This window comes from Carassius auratus, chromosome 15 (genome assembly GCF_003368295.1).
Source record: "Carassius auratus strain Wakin chromosome 15, ASM336829v1, whole genome shotgun sequence".
Lineage (NCBI taxonomy): Eukaryota > Metazoa > Chordata > Actinopteri > Cypriniformes > Cyprinidae > Carassius > Carassius auratus.
In genome coordinates, this window is record NC_039257.1 from 4412177 (window position 1) to 4429800 (window position 17624).

At 37.0% G+C, this 17624-nt stretch overlaps 1 protein-coding gene across 2 annotated transcripts in view; it reads right to left on the minus strand.

The window, feature by feature from the left end:
* Nucleotides 1–2837: 2837 nt before the first annotated feature.
* Nucleotides 2838–17624, minus strand: part of brca2 (BRCA2 DNA repair associated) — a 17084-nt gene continuing 2297 nt past the window's right edge. Inside the window, exons 3-28 of one of the 2 annotated variants that reach the window (XM_026281826.1) lie at nucleotides 17134–17352; nucleotides 15585–15657; nucleotides 15447–15490; nucleotides 15288–15316; nucleotides 14533–14644; nucleotides 14224–14276; nucleotides 14011–14092; nucleotides 13196–13885; nucleotides 10840–13103; nucleotides 9324–10740; nucleotides 9129–9230; nucleotides 8951–9020; nucleotides 8493–8860; nucleotides 8135–8325; nucleotides 7826–8013; nucleotides 7531–7701; nucleotides 7104–7458; nucleotides 6864–7019; nucleotides 6610–6757; nucleotides 6416–6525; nucleotides 6075–6276; nucleotides 5815–5981; nucleotides 5572–5710; nucleotides 5243–5496; nucleotides 5012–5137; nucleotides 2838–3497 (exon numbers count right to left, since the gene is read on the minus strand). In XM_026281826.1, coding sequence (XP_026137611.1) covers nucleotides 3156–3497; nucleotides 5012–5137; nucleotides 5243–5496; nucleotides 5572–5710; nucleotides 5815–5981; nucleotides 6075–6276; nucleotides 6416–6525; nucleotides 6610–6757; nucleotides 6864–7019; nucleotides 7104–7458; nucleotides 7531–7701; nucleotides 7826–8013; nucleotides 8135–8325; nucleotides 8493–8860; nucleotides 8951–9020; nucleotides 9129–9230; nucleotides 9324–10740; nucleotides 10840–13103; nucleotides 13196–13885; nucleotides 14011–14092; nucleotides 14224–14276; nucleotides 14533–14644; nucleotides 15288–15316; nucleotides 15447–15490; nucleotides 15585–15657; nucleotides 17134–17352 — 8072 coding nt within the window. In that variant the 3' untranslated portion in view covers nucleotides 2838–3155. Of the gene's footprint in view, nucleotides 3498–5011; nucleotides 5138–5242; nucleotides 5497–5571; nucleotides 5711–5814; nucleotides 5982–6074; nucleotides 6277–6415; nucleotides 6526–6609; nucleotides 6758–6863; nucleotides 7020–7103; nucleotides 7459–7530; nucleotides 7702–7825; nucleotides 8014–8134; nucleotides 8326–8492; nucleotides 8861–8950; nucleotides 9021–9128; nucleotides 9231–9323; nucleotides 10741–10839; nucleotides 13104–13195; nucleotides 13886–14010; nucleotides 14093–14223; nucleotides 14277–14532; nucleotides 14645–15287; nucleotides 15341–15446; nucleotides 15491–15584; nucleotides 15658–17133; nucleotides 17353–17624 lie in introns of both variants that reach the window. The other variant, XM_026281825.1, reaches the window with a different exon arrangement.

Sequence of the window (17624 nt, forward strand, 5' to 3'; positions counted from 1 at the left end):
TAATATATTTTATATATATATATATATATATATATATATATATATATATATATATATATATATATATATATATATATATATATATATAAATAATATTTATGACACCATCTGAAAGCTGAATAAATAAGCTTTCCATTGATGTACGGTTTGATAGGATTGAAGAATATTTGGCTGAGATACAACTATTTGAAAATCTGGAACCTGAGGGTGAAAAAAAAAAACCCTTCAAAATATTGAGAAAATCACCTTCAAAGTATTTCAAATGTTCTTAGCAATGATATTACTAATCAAAAATTACGTTTTGCTGTAATTACATACAAAATATCTTCATGGAACATGATCTTTACTTAATATCCTAATTTTTGGCATAAAAGAAAAATCGATAAATTTGACCCACTACATTTTTTAGTATGGCTGCGTGTGATTGAAGTATTAATGTAAAAAGGAAGGGTTTCGGAGTATGTTTTAGAACACTAAGTTTCAAGTTGTTCAATTCGTTAGCAGTTGCAAAAAGCGAACAAATAAATACAATTCAATAATTATCTGAGTTCATCAAGTGCGTAATGCATATCAACTTATTACTAGTTCACAAGCTATTTGACATTAAAAATAATTAACATAATTAATAATTGACGTCCCTCTGTGTTTATTGTTTTGTTTTAGTCTTCTTTTTGTTTGTTTTTTTGTGCTTTGGTGTCTTACAGCTGCTGCTAAAATTCTGCCCAGACTACAGCTCTTGAATGAGTTGTTGTTAGAGACAGTCTAGTCTAAATCACAGCTCTTGCATCTGGCTCTCCAACGCTACAGCTAAACAGGACCCTTAATTCATTCAGTCTGGTGGGGTTGCAAAGACGATATGGGACTATCGAATGTCCACTCCCCGTCACAGTCCCCCCTTTAGGTTCTTTCATTCATCTCTTTCCACCTCTCCATCAGGTCTCATTCAGCAGAGTCGAGGGAGAGGGCAGCCAGAATCAGCCTAAGAGGCTGGATTAGGGCAGCTCAGAGCAGATGAAGACAGCCTTAGGTTTTATGTTGTAAGAGTGGTAATTAAGCCCTGCTTTATGTACTCTGTCGGAGAGTACAAATGTACTGAGAGTCAAAGATTGTGGGGCCCTGATAGCATAATGGGTTAAGATCAAGACTACAAACACAAAGACTGCAGGTTCGATTCTGGGTGGAACAAATGGCTGGCTGATGCATTACTCAGAAAGATAAATGTTTACATACAAGATTTAGCGTGATAAAAACCTATAAAGTAATAATAGTCAGTCATCACCGTGTTGCAAAAAAAAACAAAAACGACAACAGAAAAATATTCTGAAGTGACAGGAAATACAGATATATGCAATAATTCAAATGGCTGCACAAGAGATAAAGAAATTCTGAGCAGCTGCCTGAAAGCAGCCCATCAGGCCTCTAGAGGCAATTCTCCAAAATAACGACTTTCACATGGAAAGACAAACTTAAATGTGGGAAAACATGACAAATGCTAAACAGATTTTAACCCTGTGGTCTCATGCAGCAAAAAATTATTGAAAAAACAACAACACACACACTATTTTAACGACTCCCAGACTCCAAAATTTAACTGTAGCGTTTCCTTTTTTTTTTTTTTTTTTGCGCTTTTCTTTAGCAAGGATGTATTGATTTGATCAAAAATGACAGTAAAGATTTTTTTTAACAATTATTAAATAAATAAATAGTTTAACAAAAACATTAAGCAGCACAACTGTGACTGAGGACTGGAGAAATGGCTGCTGAAAATGTAACTTTGCCATAACAGGAATAAATCACAAATAAATAAATAAATAAATAAAATAAAAATATTTTCAAATAGAAAAATAATACTACTTTTCAACTGTAATAATATTTTGCAATATATATATATATATATATATAATTTTGATCAAATGTAGCCTTATCAGACACTTCTTTCAAAAACATTAAAAACAATAAATAAATCTTTGCAACCACTGAATGGTAGTGTATATCAGGACGGTTTAGTACTCAAAAAATAAGGGGGAAAAAAAATTCTCTAGACTTTAGAATTCATTGTACCACAAGTATTTTCAGAGCTGGGCTCATGGAAACATTTCTGGCCGCGATAATGCTATTCTCCGTCGACCACTAACAGATATCATCTTTAATGTCTCTGTGCTACACAACAGGAGTGTCAGCTATCTTTATCATTGTGGGCCAGAGATCTTAAAATAGAGCTGGATGTGTGCTGAGTCAGCACGTTCTCAATGATAGATGATAGATGTAAAACTGAACACTGTGGAGGAAAGCCACTGATGGCAGCTAACTGCAAATCTGGCATGTCTGTGGTTTTCTGAAGCATTCCTTGACGAGCAAACAGATTATGGGGTTGCTTCTAAATTTCAAAAATCCTTAGAGCTGATCTGAAGAGCAAGCAGCCACATTCTAGATTTTCTCTAGGGTAAATGCCTGGAAAAGTAATATTCTGATCACAGATTATTGAATATGACAATGTTCTGTTTAGAAGAGAAGAAATCCCTTTGTCTGTCTTTGCGGTCTTTTTAATAAGCTTGACAGTGAGTTTGCCAGAAAGATCAAGAGAAGTATGTCAGAAGTGTTTGTAATGCCCAATGCTTTCTTTGCTGCCAATATTTGGTGGTTATTAAGCAATATAGTCGTATTACTTGTTCCATTCTCATTTCTTCAGATTTAATATGAAAATGGCATATAGGATTTCACAATCTTCCTACAGTTGAACTGTTTGCTTAAAGTCAAAGGCAAGTGTTAAGGCGCCACCTGCTGTTCGTTAATATAAACATTTCAAAAAAAGATTGTGATGTCACTCCTACACAAAATGACTTTCCATCTTTTAATAAAAATTAAAATATATAAACATTTGTACATATACTTTTTACATATACTTTACAGTTTTTTTCCCCTGAACATTGTTTACTTCCGTACTTCAGTAGTACAATCACGTATAACAAGGAAGAAGCTTAAAAACGATTACAGTAGTTGTAAAAAGGTGCATCGCTCTCATGTTATTTTCCATCAGAGAACCACAGTAAACCAGGCAACTAGAACGCAAAGACCTTAATGCCTCGAATGCTGGAATTCATTCTTGTGTTTTAACTCACATTAGTGTTTCACCAGGAGAGAGGTTTTTTTCCCCATCAGCCTTCCAGTAACCCCTGGGTGTCTATCATCGCCAGCTCTTCATCATGCACCCACTTCTCCTCTCCCGGTGGGGGACGAGAGGCTCGAGGTGACTCGTTCTGTGGAGGTTTGGGAGTCACAGATCTCCGTGGGGGATTGAAGGTCCTGTTAACGTAAGGAGAAGCTGTAGATTTCAGAGGAGTGAGGGGTGGAGGGGACGGGATACGTGACAGGTAATCTGAACAGCGTCTTCTTTTCAAACTTTTGGAATCTTTTCCCTCGCTGTTAGCAGGTACAGGAGCGCTCCTATTCAGTGGAGTGAAAGGCGAGAAAACACTGCTTTTCTGCTGTGGGGTTACCTGGGAATTTCAAAACAAGGAACGATATACATTGGTTTTGTTTCTAGTGAACATACAGTACAGACCAAAAGTTTGAAAACATTACTATTTTTAATGTTTTTGAAAGAAGTTTCTTCTGCTCATCAAATCTGAGTTTATTTGATCAAAAATACAGAAAAACTGTAATATTGTGAAATATTATTACAACTTAAAATTATAGTTTTCTATTCGAATATACTTTAAAAATAATAATGTATTCCTGTGACGCAAAGCTGAATTTTCAGCATCATTACTTCAGCCTTCAGTGTCATATGTAACATCCAGTCTATCACATGATCATTTAGAAATCATTCTAATATTCTGATTTATTATGAGTGTTGGAAACAGTTCTGCTGTCTAATATATTTGATGAATAAAAGGTTAAAAAGAACTGCATTTATTCAAAATAAAAATAAAATTCTAATAATATATATTCTAATAATATATTTTCTTTACTATCACTTTTTATCAATTTAACACAGCTGAATAAAAGTTGATTTTATTTTATTTTTTTAAAAAGACCCCAAATTACTGACCAGTAGTGTATATTATTATTACAAAATATTTATATTTTAAAAACATAGCTTCGTTTTTAGTTTTTTTTTACTTTTACGTTTTAAGTATCCTAAAAAAGTATCACAAGTTCTGAAAAAATATTAAGCAGCAGAACTGTTTCCAACTTTGATAATGAATCATCATATTAGAATGATTTCTAAAGGATCATGTGATAATGATCCTAAAAATTCAGCTTTGCATCACAGAAATAAATGATAATTTAAAGTATAATAAATTTACAAACGATTATTTTAAATTGTAATAATATATCACAATATAACATTATTCTTCTGTATTTTTGATCAAATAAATGCAGGCTTGATGAGCAGAAGAAACTTCTTACAAAAACATTAAAAATAGTAATGTTTCCAAACTTTTGGTCTGTACTGTACATAAATGTGAAATAAAAATGAACAGATCAACAAAGTCAATTAAGGTCTTATTTGAAACCAGTTGTGCTGCTTAATATTTCTGTGGAACCTATGATAAAAAAGAAATTCAGAATATTTTGACAAATGAAATATAAATGACGAAATAGTAATCCTTAATAATGTTACAAAAGATTTATACGGTTAATTCATGATGAATAAAAGTGCTAATTTCTTTTTTTTTTTTTATCTGATTGGATTACTGATTCATTGTGTATATTTGCATGTAACTGAATAAATGTTAACAATCAATAATCACTACTATTACTATAAAAAATTGTTTTAACAATAAAATATACAATTTATTAACATTTTAGGGTTATGTGGACATCTGTATACAATTAGTAACTGACACAGTAAGAGTTACAGCTACATTTTTTTTTTCTGAAGATGAAGGTGCTTTCATGTGTATAGAACAAACAGTTGGAGTTAATGATTACAGTGACGCATGCTGTAACAAACACCACTAATAAAACCAATCTTTCACCACATAAAAAGAAAACTCATACTAACTCTGCCATTGATTTTTGGATTAGACTGCACACCAGGAGTTCTTGGAGACCGAAAAGAGCCCACGACACCTGAAGGAACCACATCTGAGACTTTCTCCTCCGCAATGCTGAAAAAACGCTCACAAGTCTGTGTAAACAATGAACATAAGTCTAATAAGGAACAACAAAAACACATGAGGAATCACTTTTTGATAGTGCTTAAAAACAAAAGTTTAAAAGCAGATTCAGTAACCTGAACAAAAGTCTTCAGACAGATCATAGCTTCTTGCAGATGGGATTCTTTGGGGTTTACGGAGAATACTGCTTGTTCTCCTGCATAAAGGCTTGGCACAGGCCCAGAGAGTGGTCTCATCTGAAGATTACTAAGAGCGACCAGTGCTCGCAGCTTTACCAGCTCTTCTAGAGCTAACTGCTCCAGACTACTGTAGGTTCTCACAGAGACCAGGTCAAAGTTCTCATCCACAAGATGCAGTAATGGGGGATGGCCTGAGAAGACATGCAAACAGTCACAATGTGTTTGACGATATAAAGTGAAAGAGTGGTAGACTTAATGAAATGTACCTTGTTTGCCCTCTATGGAGACAATGCATCCCACAATGTCCACCTCCCCACAAGGTGAGCTGAACTGAGGGTCTTGAAGTTCTCTGAAGCGTGCGCATTCTCGAGCACGGAAATGCTGATGCAACCATTCTGGAGACTCCTGGATCAATCACATTTAATGTAAGACAATTTCATATGCTTTTAATGGAAACAGGGATGTAATCAATCTGTGGTGGGAGCAAAGTTGCTAAAGATTAAGTTTACCTCAACGTCCTGGAAGAATGTTTTCTTGGTGGCAGTGAGTTGAATGTGAGCAATGCCTGAGCGTTTCTTCCCCTCTGATGTGGCGAGGTGATAAGCCATATATCTGTGGCCCTCTCTTAGCAAGCCATACAAGTCTTGTGAAGGGCGCCAGATATTCAGGGTGTAAACTAGGAAATTAAATAGTACCCAGGCAAAACTGGTTAAATTGGGTCCTTCAACACATAAACAAATAGTAAAGATGATATCCACACTTGGCTCACCACAGTTGCTCTGCAGGTCATTGGCATCAGTAATACTGAGCTTCCAAACAGGAGTGACATCTCGATTAGGACACCCACCCTCGGCCGCCTGGGCTTCCATTACAACCTTCTGCACACGCTCCTGAAGCTCTGCCTGCCTCTTTTCCTCCAAACAGCATCTGTACTTATGCACTGCATCCATTTGTCTCGCACTTAGATGGGCCTGCGTGCAAAGTATATCAAGAAAGAATTAATAAAAAAATAATTAAAAGGTTATATTGACAGTGCTGATTTATTGACTACTATATTTTTGTTTACTACAAGTTGGGTCAAAATAAGCAAAAAATGCAATTAAAATTTACCTCAACAGCAAGATCCCTCTCAACTGCCTCATACAACTCTTCCCCATCCTGCAGAGCTTCAATCTCATGTCGACTAAATGTCCTCCTTCGTTCTCGAGTTTTATTTTTACCTATATACGTGGAGAAAAAATAATCATCAATCCCTGTGATCCTTATATGCTTAATTTAATGTAAATGAAAAAAAAAAAACCTACCTTCCATTTCTTTTTCAAATTGGGTCTGTATTTTGGAAATAAGAAGATCCATGGATTTTTGCTTGGAGTTGCTGTGTTTTCTGGCCTCTCGATCTTCTGCGCGATCATTGCGAAATATAAAGACACCATTGGGCTTCTTCTCCATCCACTGTTTGATAATAAACCCAGACAATTGTTTGGTACAAAAGCAAAATTATACACTCAGCTTTTACACATCAAATCATCTAATTCATAGCAGCTGAAGTAGAGCAGACCTGAGTGGGGTAAGTTCTCAACACCACAATGTTCACACAGCTCACAACACCTCCAGCAGTGAACAGTGATGATAGTGGGAGGCTAATAGGCCGAGGGTCGCGGTGGTACCCCAATTTAGTGTCCCATCGAGCTCGTCTTGTGCTGTTGGCTGAAATCTGAAATTAAAAAAAATGACAAAACAAATCAAGCCTGGCCAGATTTAGCAGTCATGGATCATCTTAGTTGAACTCTAACTTCACCTTTAGCATCAGAGATTCAGGAGCTTCCAGTGGAGGACAGGCTTCTTGGGAACCAACCAACTCGGCTCCACTGCTCACAATCTTATCACCGATACGGAGACGGCCCTTGTTTAGCATGGCAGTGAGTGGAGGGTCTAACAAGCCTTTGATGGGGTACCAGCCATCTGTGAGCCAGACCACACAGGACTCCATCTTTGCATTAGGAGTTTTGTCATCTTTCACTGGCTTTTCGGGATTTTGACAAGTCTGAGCAACACCACATACACAGAGCACTAATGTCTTAGCTGGAGTGTCATCCCTCTCCATGATCCTCCTGAGTGCAGATCTCTTACTATGGTCCACCTCCACATCATATCTATGTGCACATACCAAATAGTTAAGAAACATCTTGAGTGGAAAAAGTATGAGCTTTAGTAAGCTTAAATACCTGAATTTTAGCTGCAGAAGTACTTGCTCTGGAGTCAAACACAGGCTTCCCATCAAATCTGGAAAAGTTCTTTCCATGGAGGCCCGTTTCCATACAATCCATCGGTAATGGTTGAATACCCAGGCTTCACTGATCAATTTGGGATCAACACCAGGGGTGTCACACAATGCTCTGCCAAAAAAAGGTTGCATTAACTAAACTAATTCCATGTTCTGCAAGATTTTAGCATGCAGATGTACTTGTAGATCTACATCCTATTTATATTAACAGTGTTAAATATACACCATATGTTTACCTATAAAATTCCTCTTTTCCCACAGTACCCTTATTGTCTGGAACCAACCAGCCTCCATCTGCCAGCTGGAGACCACCAGACTCCATGAGAAGCTCACGTTTGAAGAAGTCATTACAGTCAAATCTGAATGATTCTGCATTCTCACTCGTTATTTGTAAGATATTGCGATGTACACCATGCTGATACAGCTGAGATGGGAAAAAAAAAAAAAGTATAGTAACTGAAATCTACCTTCTCCAAAATATAGTATTGCAGTTACTTAAAACAGTGGACTAATTAGACATCACAAAAAAAGTTTTCAAAATGTACCTCCTCCTGTGTGTATTGACCAGGACATTTGCGTCCCACAGCATCTCTCAGACCTGTCCTGGGGGCATCAGAATTCTTAGCAAGGTAAAGGCTGCCAGGTAGAGGACGAATAGACTGTTTTTTCTTCTTTCTGAGTCTCATGTCTTGCATATCCCTGGCTAGGTTCAAGGTCTCTCTGTATGCCTCTGTGTCTATTAACATCCCAAGAAGAAGAAATAGGATTCATTGCCGTATTCACATAATCATTCATTTTCATCTCTCTGTCTTTTGTAGACATGACTTTACAAATTGGCACAATCCCAATATCATGAGACAATTTCTATTTAAAATACAAAATTAGAAAATGGTAAACAGCTACCTTTCTCTTCAGCATCCATGACTTTCAGAGGTATTCTTTCCAATGAAATGGTTGGTTTAGGTTTAGAACCCTCATGCAGACTCGTCCTATCACAGTATTGTGCAACACTATCACTATGTGATGCAGAAATCATATTTTGGTCTATTTGATTTCTAGGCTCAGTTGTTTCTTTGTTTTTCTTCTTGAAAGGTGGTATAAAACCAGTGGACACTTTAGAGACATCTTGACAGTTTGATGTCCCAGTCTTCATACCCTTTTGAAAAGGGGGCACGAACACCCCTTCTGTATGGTCAGAGTTGTGTCTGTTTTGGACAGACACAGTTGAACATGGTCGCTCTAGGTTATTTGACTTTTGGTCCACAGGATGCCTGCATATTTAAAAGAACTTGTAAGAATTAAAGAGGTCTTCCGATATTAAATGGTAAAGAGTTAACTATTAAAACAGTAAAACAACGTACCGATCTGGACCAGTGACATTCGGCTTGAGGTGGACATTATAACTGAAGACACGCCTGTCTCTTAGAGTTCCTACAACAGGGATTAAATGTAAAAGATACAAAGGTTAAGATAGCACCTCACAATAAATTAAAATACAACAGTATTTTTTTTTCACTATTAATGAATAAAAGATCTAACCGTTTGGACAGGTTTTCAGTGGAGTGAGACCTGTGGTCTTTGCATCTAATGTTTGGTCAAACTCTGAGAGAAGTTGTCTTTTCAAAGGAGGCTGACCTGAATCTAAACAGAACAAAGTGTTATATACAATGAGCTTAAAATAGTTTATTCATTCATACAAGGTGACTCAAAAATGATACATTCTGTAGGCTGTACCTGCTAGATTTCTGGAATCAAATGGACGCTTTCTTCTGTTCTGGGCAAAAGATCCCTGTGTCTGTACATTATTAACAGGTGGACTTTTTTTGTCTTCTGTCATTGCCAAACTGGACGATTCATTCAGGTCATCATCTGCCAGTAAAGCTTCAGTGCAAGCCATTGCTTCCTGCTCAAAGTACTTCTGCTGGGTATCTGTGCAACTGTTAAAATTCAAAGAGTGCAAGTCTAGCTGTGGAGGTTCATTCTGAGTTGCTTTAGATGGCAAAGAATGTAGAGTGGTTTCGATTGGTCTGTCTTTATGTTGAGGACGGCATTTTGAGGAATCACCCTGTAGCAGCTGGCTATCAGTAATATTAACTTGAGCATCACAATCTCTGAATAATTTAGAAGCTTCCGCAAGGGCAACTTTTGATACACACACACCTTTACCACTCGCAGTGCTGAAACCATAGTTTTTCTTGTTTATTTGTTCAAACTTTAGGTTTCCATCTACTATGTCCTCACTGCTTTCAGAACACTTAGTTTGAGGTAAGACTTCCTTAGATGATACATTTTCCTCGTCACAATCTTTAAAAAGACTCTCGGCCCTTTGAAGTGCAGTAATAGAGACAGCCACTTTCTTTCCTCCTGCTGTAGAGAATCCTATGTTGTTTCCTGAAGAATTTTCAGGTCCATGACGCAAGGAAGTATCATCATAACCTGTAAATGTCGCTCTCACCTCACTCAGTGCCTTTTCAGAGATATTAACTTTGCCACTGGCAGTGCTTAAACCTTTACAGCCTTGATGCTGAAGACTCCCAGAATCAAAGCTATCCTCTTCACAATCTTTAAAAAGACTCTTTGCCCTTTGCAAGGCAGTAGCAGAGAAAGTCACCTTCTTTCCACCAGCTGTAGAGAATCCAGTGTTTTTTCCTGTAGAATTCCCAGTCTCATGCTCATGGCTGAAGGAGATATCACTGCAGCCTGCAAATGCCTCCTGTACCTTAGTCAGTGGCTCTTTTGAGAGATCACCTAAACATTGGTGCTGAAGATCTTTAGAAGACAATCTCTCCTCTTCACAATCTCTAAAGAGATTCTTTGCCTTTTGCAGCCCAGCAGCAGAGATAGCCACCATCTTCCCTCCTGCTGTAGAGAATCCTTTGCGTTTTCTTATAGAGCTAGTGTCCATTTGGATATCAAGCACCTGCTTTGTCTTTGGAGATCCATCAGCACATGAGAAACCATCAGACCCCGACAACAGATCTTTAGCTCTCTGTAGTGCTCCAGCTGAGACGGACACTTTCCTACCACTAGCAGTACTGAAAGCACAGTTGCCATTAGGAGGAAGCAACTCAGAAGGATGCTTAGAAAATTCACTCTGAAGGTCTTTCTCCTCACATACTACTTCCTGAGGGGGTTGCTGGACTGAAGAAGGCTGAAATGAGAGGTTATCAGTCAGGTCAAAATCTCTGAGAAGAGCATTGGTTTCCATGAGAGAAAATATAATGCTTTTACAATTTAAAAATAGACTTACTTGTTTGAGTTCAACATCCAGTTTGCCATTCATTCCCTCCATTTTTGCAGATTCCAAGTCAATATTTTCATCACAGTCTTTAAATATGGCCTTTGCCTTCTTCAGGGCACCAGCAGAAATGGAAACTCCTTTCCCACTGGCAGTCTGAAAGCCATAGCCTTCCTCTGACTTAGGCGATAGAGTTTCTGAGGAAAAAATCTTTGCAAGAACTTCTTTAGGATCACTGCTAGATTTCTGTTCTCGAAAGACCTTCACACTATTGAAGGAAGGATTATCAACACCATCAGAAAATTCAGTTACTAAGTGTGGCTGACTTATTTTCATAGATGTATTACTCCAAGAAACTGCTTTTGTTTTCTTAAGGCTAGTTGTTGACATAGAGGTATCATGTTTTCCAGAAGCATTGAAAACGAGTTTGTGAGTTTGTGACTCCTCTAAGCTGTCAACATCATTAAGAAGTCTTCTTGCTTCCAAAAGAGCCGTTTCAGACACTTTCAGCTTTGCTCCACTAGCTGTACTAAATCCAAAATGACTATTGGAGTCAACACAAACAACATCTGTTTTTTCACCTAAACAATTCTGCTCTGGTCCTTCATTTCCTGCCAACTGCATATTTATCTCTTTACAAGCTCTACTGACATCTCCGCAGCTGACATTTCCATCTTGTTTAGTCTTAACATAGGTTTTATTTTTTGTGTTCATGCTGTTAGAAGTATTAACTGAAGGCTCTGTTTCAGCATGCTCTGGCTTTATTACTCCAACATCCACCTCGACTTCCCTATTAAACATGGCTTTCTGATCGTCATCTTCAAAAAAGTGCCTTGCGTGGTTTAAACTCTTTTCTGAGATGCTTATAGCTGTCCCTTTAGCAGTTTTAAAACCAAAACAATTGACTGGAGTATTATCACTGGAATAAGACGGAACACTCTTCATATCAAATAAAGAACGGTCTTCAGACACTGACAAAGTCACCATGGCATTTTGTGTTTTCTTTGACTTGGCACATGGTAATTTGGCAGCATCTTCAATTTGAATGCGATTAGAACCATTTACTGAAAAAGTGTCTGTCTTGACGGGATGCTTTCCTTTCACAACATCACAGTTAAAACTATCATCAAAGTCAATTCCGTTGAGTATATCGGGATCCCACTCTTTCTCTGCGTGGTTGTCTGAGCCAGGATTTGTCGGTTTGAACTGGGTAAATTCATGTTGACTATTTGCTTCCTCCAAAAGACTGCACAATTCTGTAACATCAGCCTTTTGAGATGCTGTCAAAGTGCCATTCTCTTCATCCCCACCACGGCTGGAGTTCACTGCGGCGGATTTGTGTGTGCTGCTAACGTCGAACACAGTCTGTCTTTCAGCACTTCTCTTGAAATCCAAATTTGGATGACTGCACTTTGATGAGTCTGAACCTCTCCCCAATTTCTCTTTCAAAAGAGTCTCTGTTTGAGAGCCAACATTTGAAACTGTAATATTCCTCTTTGAACCGGTTTTATAATCAGATTCATTTGACTGCAGTGAAGAGCAGCTTGAAATATTAATTTTAAAGCTCTTTGGACTGTCACTCTTTGGAGCATCACTAACACACACTCTGGAAGCATGGTGAGAGAAGATGGTCTGTCCTGATCTATTTGCATTAGTGCTTCCTGAATCTGATTTGCACAATGTTTCTATAGTCTGATAACATTTAGGAGCAGTTCCATTTAACGTGTTGATCAACACATCCCCTGCAGCTTCATCTAATGATGCTTTGGCCTTCATTATAGCCTCATCCTGTATGGAAATGGCCTTGTTGTTTGCCGTTTTAAAAGAAGGAAAAAACTCTTTGATGTCTGCGCACAAGGCTGTCGTACCATCCAAATCAGAAAAGGTGGTGGGGCAACCACTGTCGTGACTGATTTCAAAAGTGGTAAGCATGACTGTTGACTTGTCTGGAGAGGCCATAGATATGTCTGCTAAATTAGAAATGTCATTGTGACTACCAACTTCGTTCTTCTGCTCAAGTTCTGCTTTATATTGCACTTGGCCATTTTGTTCACACTGTACAGTCACATCAAGCAGTGCCTTTGGCATTATTTCTTGTGTGAAATCCTCTGCAAATGCCTTGGAAAGCTGTGTCATATCCAGTCCAAGATCAAGATCATGGATCTCTGCAGATAACCTTTTGACATCTTGTGGCTGTGTATGATAATCGACTGCATTTTCACTGGCGACTGTGGATTCATTAAGGTTACTAGATATCTCCTCAACTGTGGGATTTTCTGTAAAAATGCAGAGCAAAAATGTTGTTCAAAATACACACACAATAAATAAATAAATACATAATTTAAATGTAATACATTGAAAACCTTACCTTTGAGCATTTGATCCAAGCATACTGATTGAGTATCTTTGTGTCCAATTACTGTATCTGACAGATCTGAACTTGGCACTTGATACACAAACTTTCTGGGCTTTCTAGAAAGCATGAAAGCAGGCGATTTGTCTAACAAAAACTTCTGACACTGAGCTCCTTCTGGATAAGACTTGAGTCTAACACTCTGTGAAAAAGTTTGGCTACTTCCTGCAATGCAGTTGAAAAAAGTATCACCATTAGTTTCACTCGATGCTACAGTGTTGTGATTGCTTATCAAAGATGAGTCCGGACATTCTCCATTAAGAATGGATTCTGATAAACTCAGTGGAGTCCACTGAATGAGATCTTTATTTTTGCTTGGGCTTTTTGTTTCTACATCATCCATTAATTTCTCTTCTGGTTCTGAAGTTAGAACAACTGACTTGACATCCTTTGAAGAATCGGTTACTCTCCTTCTGATCCTCTCTTTGGTTTTGATTCTTCGCAGAGTTGAAGTGCTGTTGCCGAAGAATATTGACAACGCATCTTCAGCACCATCAAGAACATTCTGCACTGTGCTGCGGACATCCCCATCCTCTATAGCGCAGGGAACCTTCTGCTTCCACAGACCACTTGTATCAAGAGAAGTATTAGGAGAGCAAACAGGCTTTTCTCCAAGGCCATCAGCCTGAATAGGCTCACTTTTGGCTATTAACGAAGAGAATAAAATCAGAGTAATCAGAATTATCTTGGGGTTAAAGATATGTGTATGCATTTCAAATTAACCATTTAGATTATTTTATGTATAGTTTCAAATATATGGTGTCATTCACCTTCTGGTTTTAGTGTTGTATCACTCAATGTTGCATTGCTTGCAGAGCCTTTCGAAAGAGACGGGAAGAGTTTGCGCACAAACTGGTGTGTATAAAAGTAAGAACAAGCATCACCATTAATTACATGTTGGTAAAAACATGCTCTGAGCATTTCAGGCACCGTAATCCCAAATTCTTGAAATTATATATGCATAAATTTAGATTTGCACTTACAATTGCTTCCTTGTCTTTGAGGCCACTTGATGGAGCGCGTTCCTCTGTTTTGGCTAGAGAGAAATAAAAAGAACTGTTGCTGAATAGCTCATTTCTGATCAGGAGACCAGGGGAATTACAACATGTGCAATTCAATGGATTCAAGATACAACGGATTAATAACATTCTTTTTATTATTACTTTAACACACTGACTTGTATTTAACATTTATATTCATAATTGTTTTTTGTTTTTTTTGCAACATTTCATTTTAAATTCTACCCTACAAAATTCATCTAAAGAGACAAGACTTTAATTTTGTATACATACGCAATATCACAGTGGGAGTCAAAGAGGACGGTGTGTTAAAGGAACTGGTCCAGGATAGGTCAGGGTTGATTTGTGCCCCAAGACTCTCAGATATCTGTTTTGCTGAACGTGCCTGAAACAGAACAAACTCAGCATTATGATTAATGTCTAGAACGCCATCTGAACTTAATGAGAAAAAGTGTTTAAAAACAACTTTACTTTTGGAATGTGACAAGATCCTGAAACAGGTTGGTTGAAAAGGTAAAAAAAATAAGAGGGCTTTACTGCTTTAAGACTGACATTAGCCAAAATAAAAATGTTTTAACATATTTGCTAAAAAGACAATGTACTAGTTTGGACAAACATCAAGGATCATGGTGACAGGCTGAAAGCTTGTTTTTACAGAATATTTATAGTTCTAATAGTCTACTGGGGTTATACTTTCAGTCGTTTTGAATTTTAATTACCTTGACTTTTGAGATTTTTTAAAAAGCATTTTCCTTGTATAATTTCTGAACACATATGTATAAGACACGTTTGTACAATATGTGGTTGTAGTTCATGCATCTTTTCTGCAAAGATATTTAACAAGTGATTAGTTTAATGTTTACATCATGTTGACAACTTCATGTGTGCTGCACTTGGAATAGAATTGTCTTTATCTAGAGGGTTATTAAAGAAAAAGTTACTTGCATCATGTTTTAGTTAAATTTTCATGTTGACTAGCCAAAATCATAAAAAAAATAAAAATAAAAATAAAATAACTGTTGACTTACCAAAGACCTTTTCGGTGTGTCCAGAAGGCCTGTGGTGTCACATATGGAAGTTGCTTAAAAAAATTAAAAAAGTATAGTATTTAATATAGAATTAAAATAAAATTGTTTTTTTTCCTTTTAAAGGAAATAAAAATGAAAGATAATCTAAAACTGTCTCACCAAAGCAATCTCTAGGCTTTTCAGAGGACCTATCAAATCTTTGACTACAAAAGACAGGAGGGAAACATTCATTAAACTTGACTTCAATATTTCACATGAAATTCATATTCTCCTAACGTTAATCATAAACATAATCACCTGTCTTTGGCTGAACCAAACAAACAAGGGCTTGATTCTGTCCAGGGAAAAGCTGACGAGTCTCCATTAGCCACTGGGTGGAAGAAAAACAATTATACACGACTATGTCCTTTACACATACTGCATTCCAGAGTTTCCGCTAGAAAAAAATGGTGCCGGTCAAAGTGACCGGCAGAGGTTTCCTTTTCCGGACATTTTGATGATATGCCGGTCAAGTATCGCCTCTTAATTAGTCAAGGTGAGGAAAACTGGAGGCAGGCTATGTAACGTAAAAAATGACATAATCAGGCCGCCGAATGCAACATGTTTATTAGCCTAACTTTCAAATAGACGGAAAAAAAAAAACATTTTCTACTATGGTTCATTTCTTCATTCGGATCTATTTGCGATCCATTCCATTCTAAACAAACAAAGCATATGTTTCGTCCTTGTTTCATTATAGATTAAGATAATAATTCATAAATGCACGCATAATTATCAGTGAACTTGATAAAAGTTCATTTCAACTTATGTGTGCAAAATTCAGAATGAAATGAATGTGCAGCAATTTGTACAAATAGAGATTCTAGGTCTACTATACATGTTGTAGACATTAAATAAGCTTATTTAGTTTAATATTTGTTAAAATATTATAATGTTATTTTTTAATTTATGTTGATTATGAAAAGTGAACCGCACGAGTAAAATAAGATGCGCAATATCGAGAGACATGGAGCGGGTCAGACATGATTTTGACCACTTAATTAAGTTTTGTTTAGTAGAAATACTTTTTTGAAGTGAATTTCGTTTTGTATAAATTGTATCTTAATTTTAATAATTTTTTTTTATCAACCAATTGCCTGGATTTAATACATAAGAAGCAAATATAGCAGACGACAGGCCTAATCATGCAGGCGCCCTCGCGGCCACTTGCATTGCTAGTGAACTGGAGTGCATCTCATCCTAATTTAACGAAACTCAGCGTAGGCCTCACAGACATGAAATATATCTTGAAATGTCTTTTTAACAATTTAAAACGAATTTTTTTTTTACCTATGCTAATTACACATTAAATTCAGGTAGGCTACGGAGTCGCTGTCCTCAGTGCCCAGAAAAGCGCTGAAACGGAGATGAAAGGGGAACCCGTTTTTATTTATTTATTTATTTTTTTGGCTTATTTTAACTGGCCCATCCAGTTTTCTGGAGGCCCACCTACAATCAAAATCCTGGCGCCGCTAGTGCTTCGCAGCGGTCTGATATCAAGAAATAACAGACCGCATTCCACATTGGAATTCAACCAAGCCATGTAATAATGTTTAATAACTTTCAAACGAGCCTGTTCCTTCATAACATAGCCAAAGTTCGGTGTATTTTTGCTTTATACATTTTAGGCTTATTCTCAAATTCAGATTGTGTTAGGGGGGGCGGGATTATTAGGCAATTTTATTCGGACAATTTGACCGGAGAAATTTAATTTTGTCGGACATTTCATTTTTTTTCCGGCCAATGTCCGGCAATTACCGGACAACGGAAACCCTGCAGCATTCATAACACAACAACTTTGCTATACCTTTATAAGGAGACTCCTCATTAGGAATGGAAGCAGGGGACTGAAAGCCTAGTTGCTTGAATATTTTGGGTGTAGAAAACAGCTGACTAGTCAGGGCTGATGTCTCTGGTACTTTGACAGTCTCTTCCTCCTCAACTTTTGAACTGTCAGGACGTCCTTCATCTCTGGAAGCTTTTGCAGTCAACTCCTCAAACCAGTCAGGATTAAGAGGTCCAAGCTCTTAATTCACAATAAATCAGATCAGTAAAAAAAAAAAATTAAATATGGAAACACTAATATACATACATACATACAAACAAACATATACAAACACAAACACACACATACATATATACATATATATATATATATATATATATATATATATATATATATGTGTATATATATATATATATATTAGTGCTGTCAAAATTAGCGCGTTAACGCATTCGATTAATTTGAAATATTTAACGCGTTAAAAAAAAATAACGCAATTAACGCGGTTGCAGTTT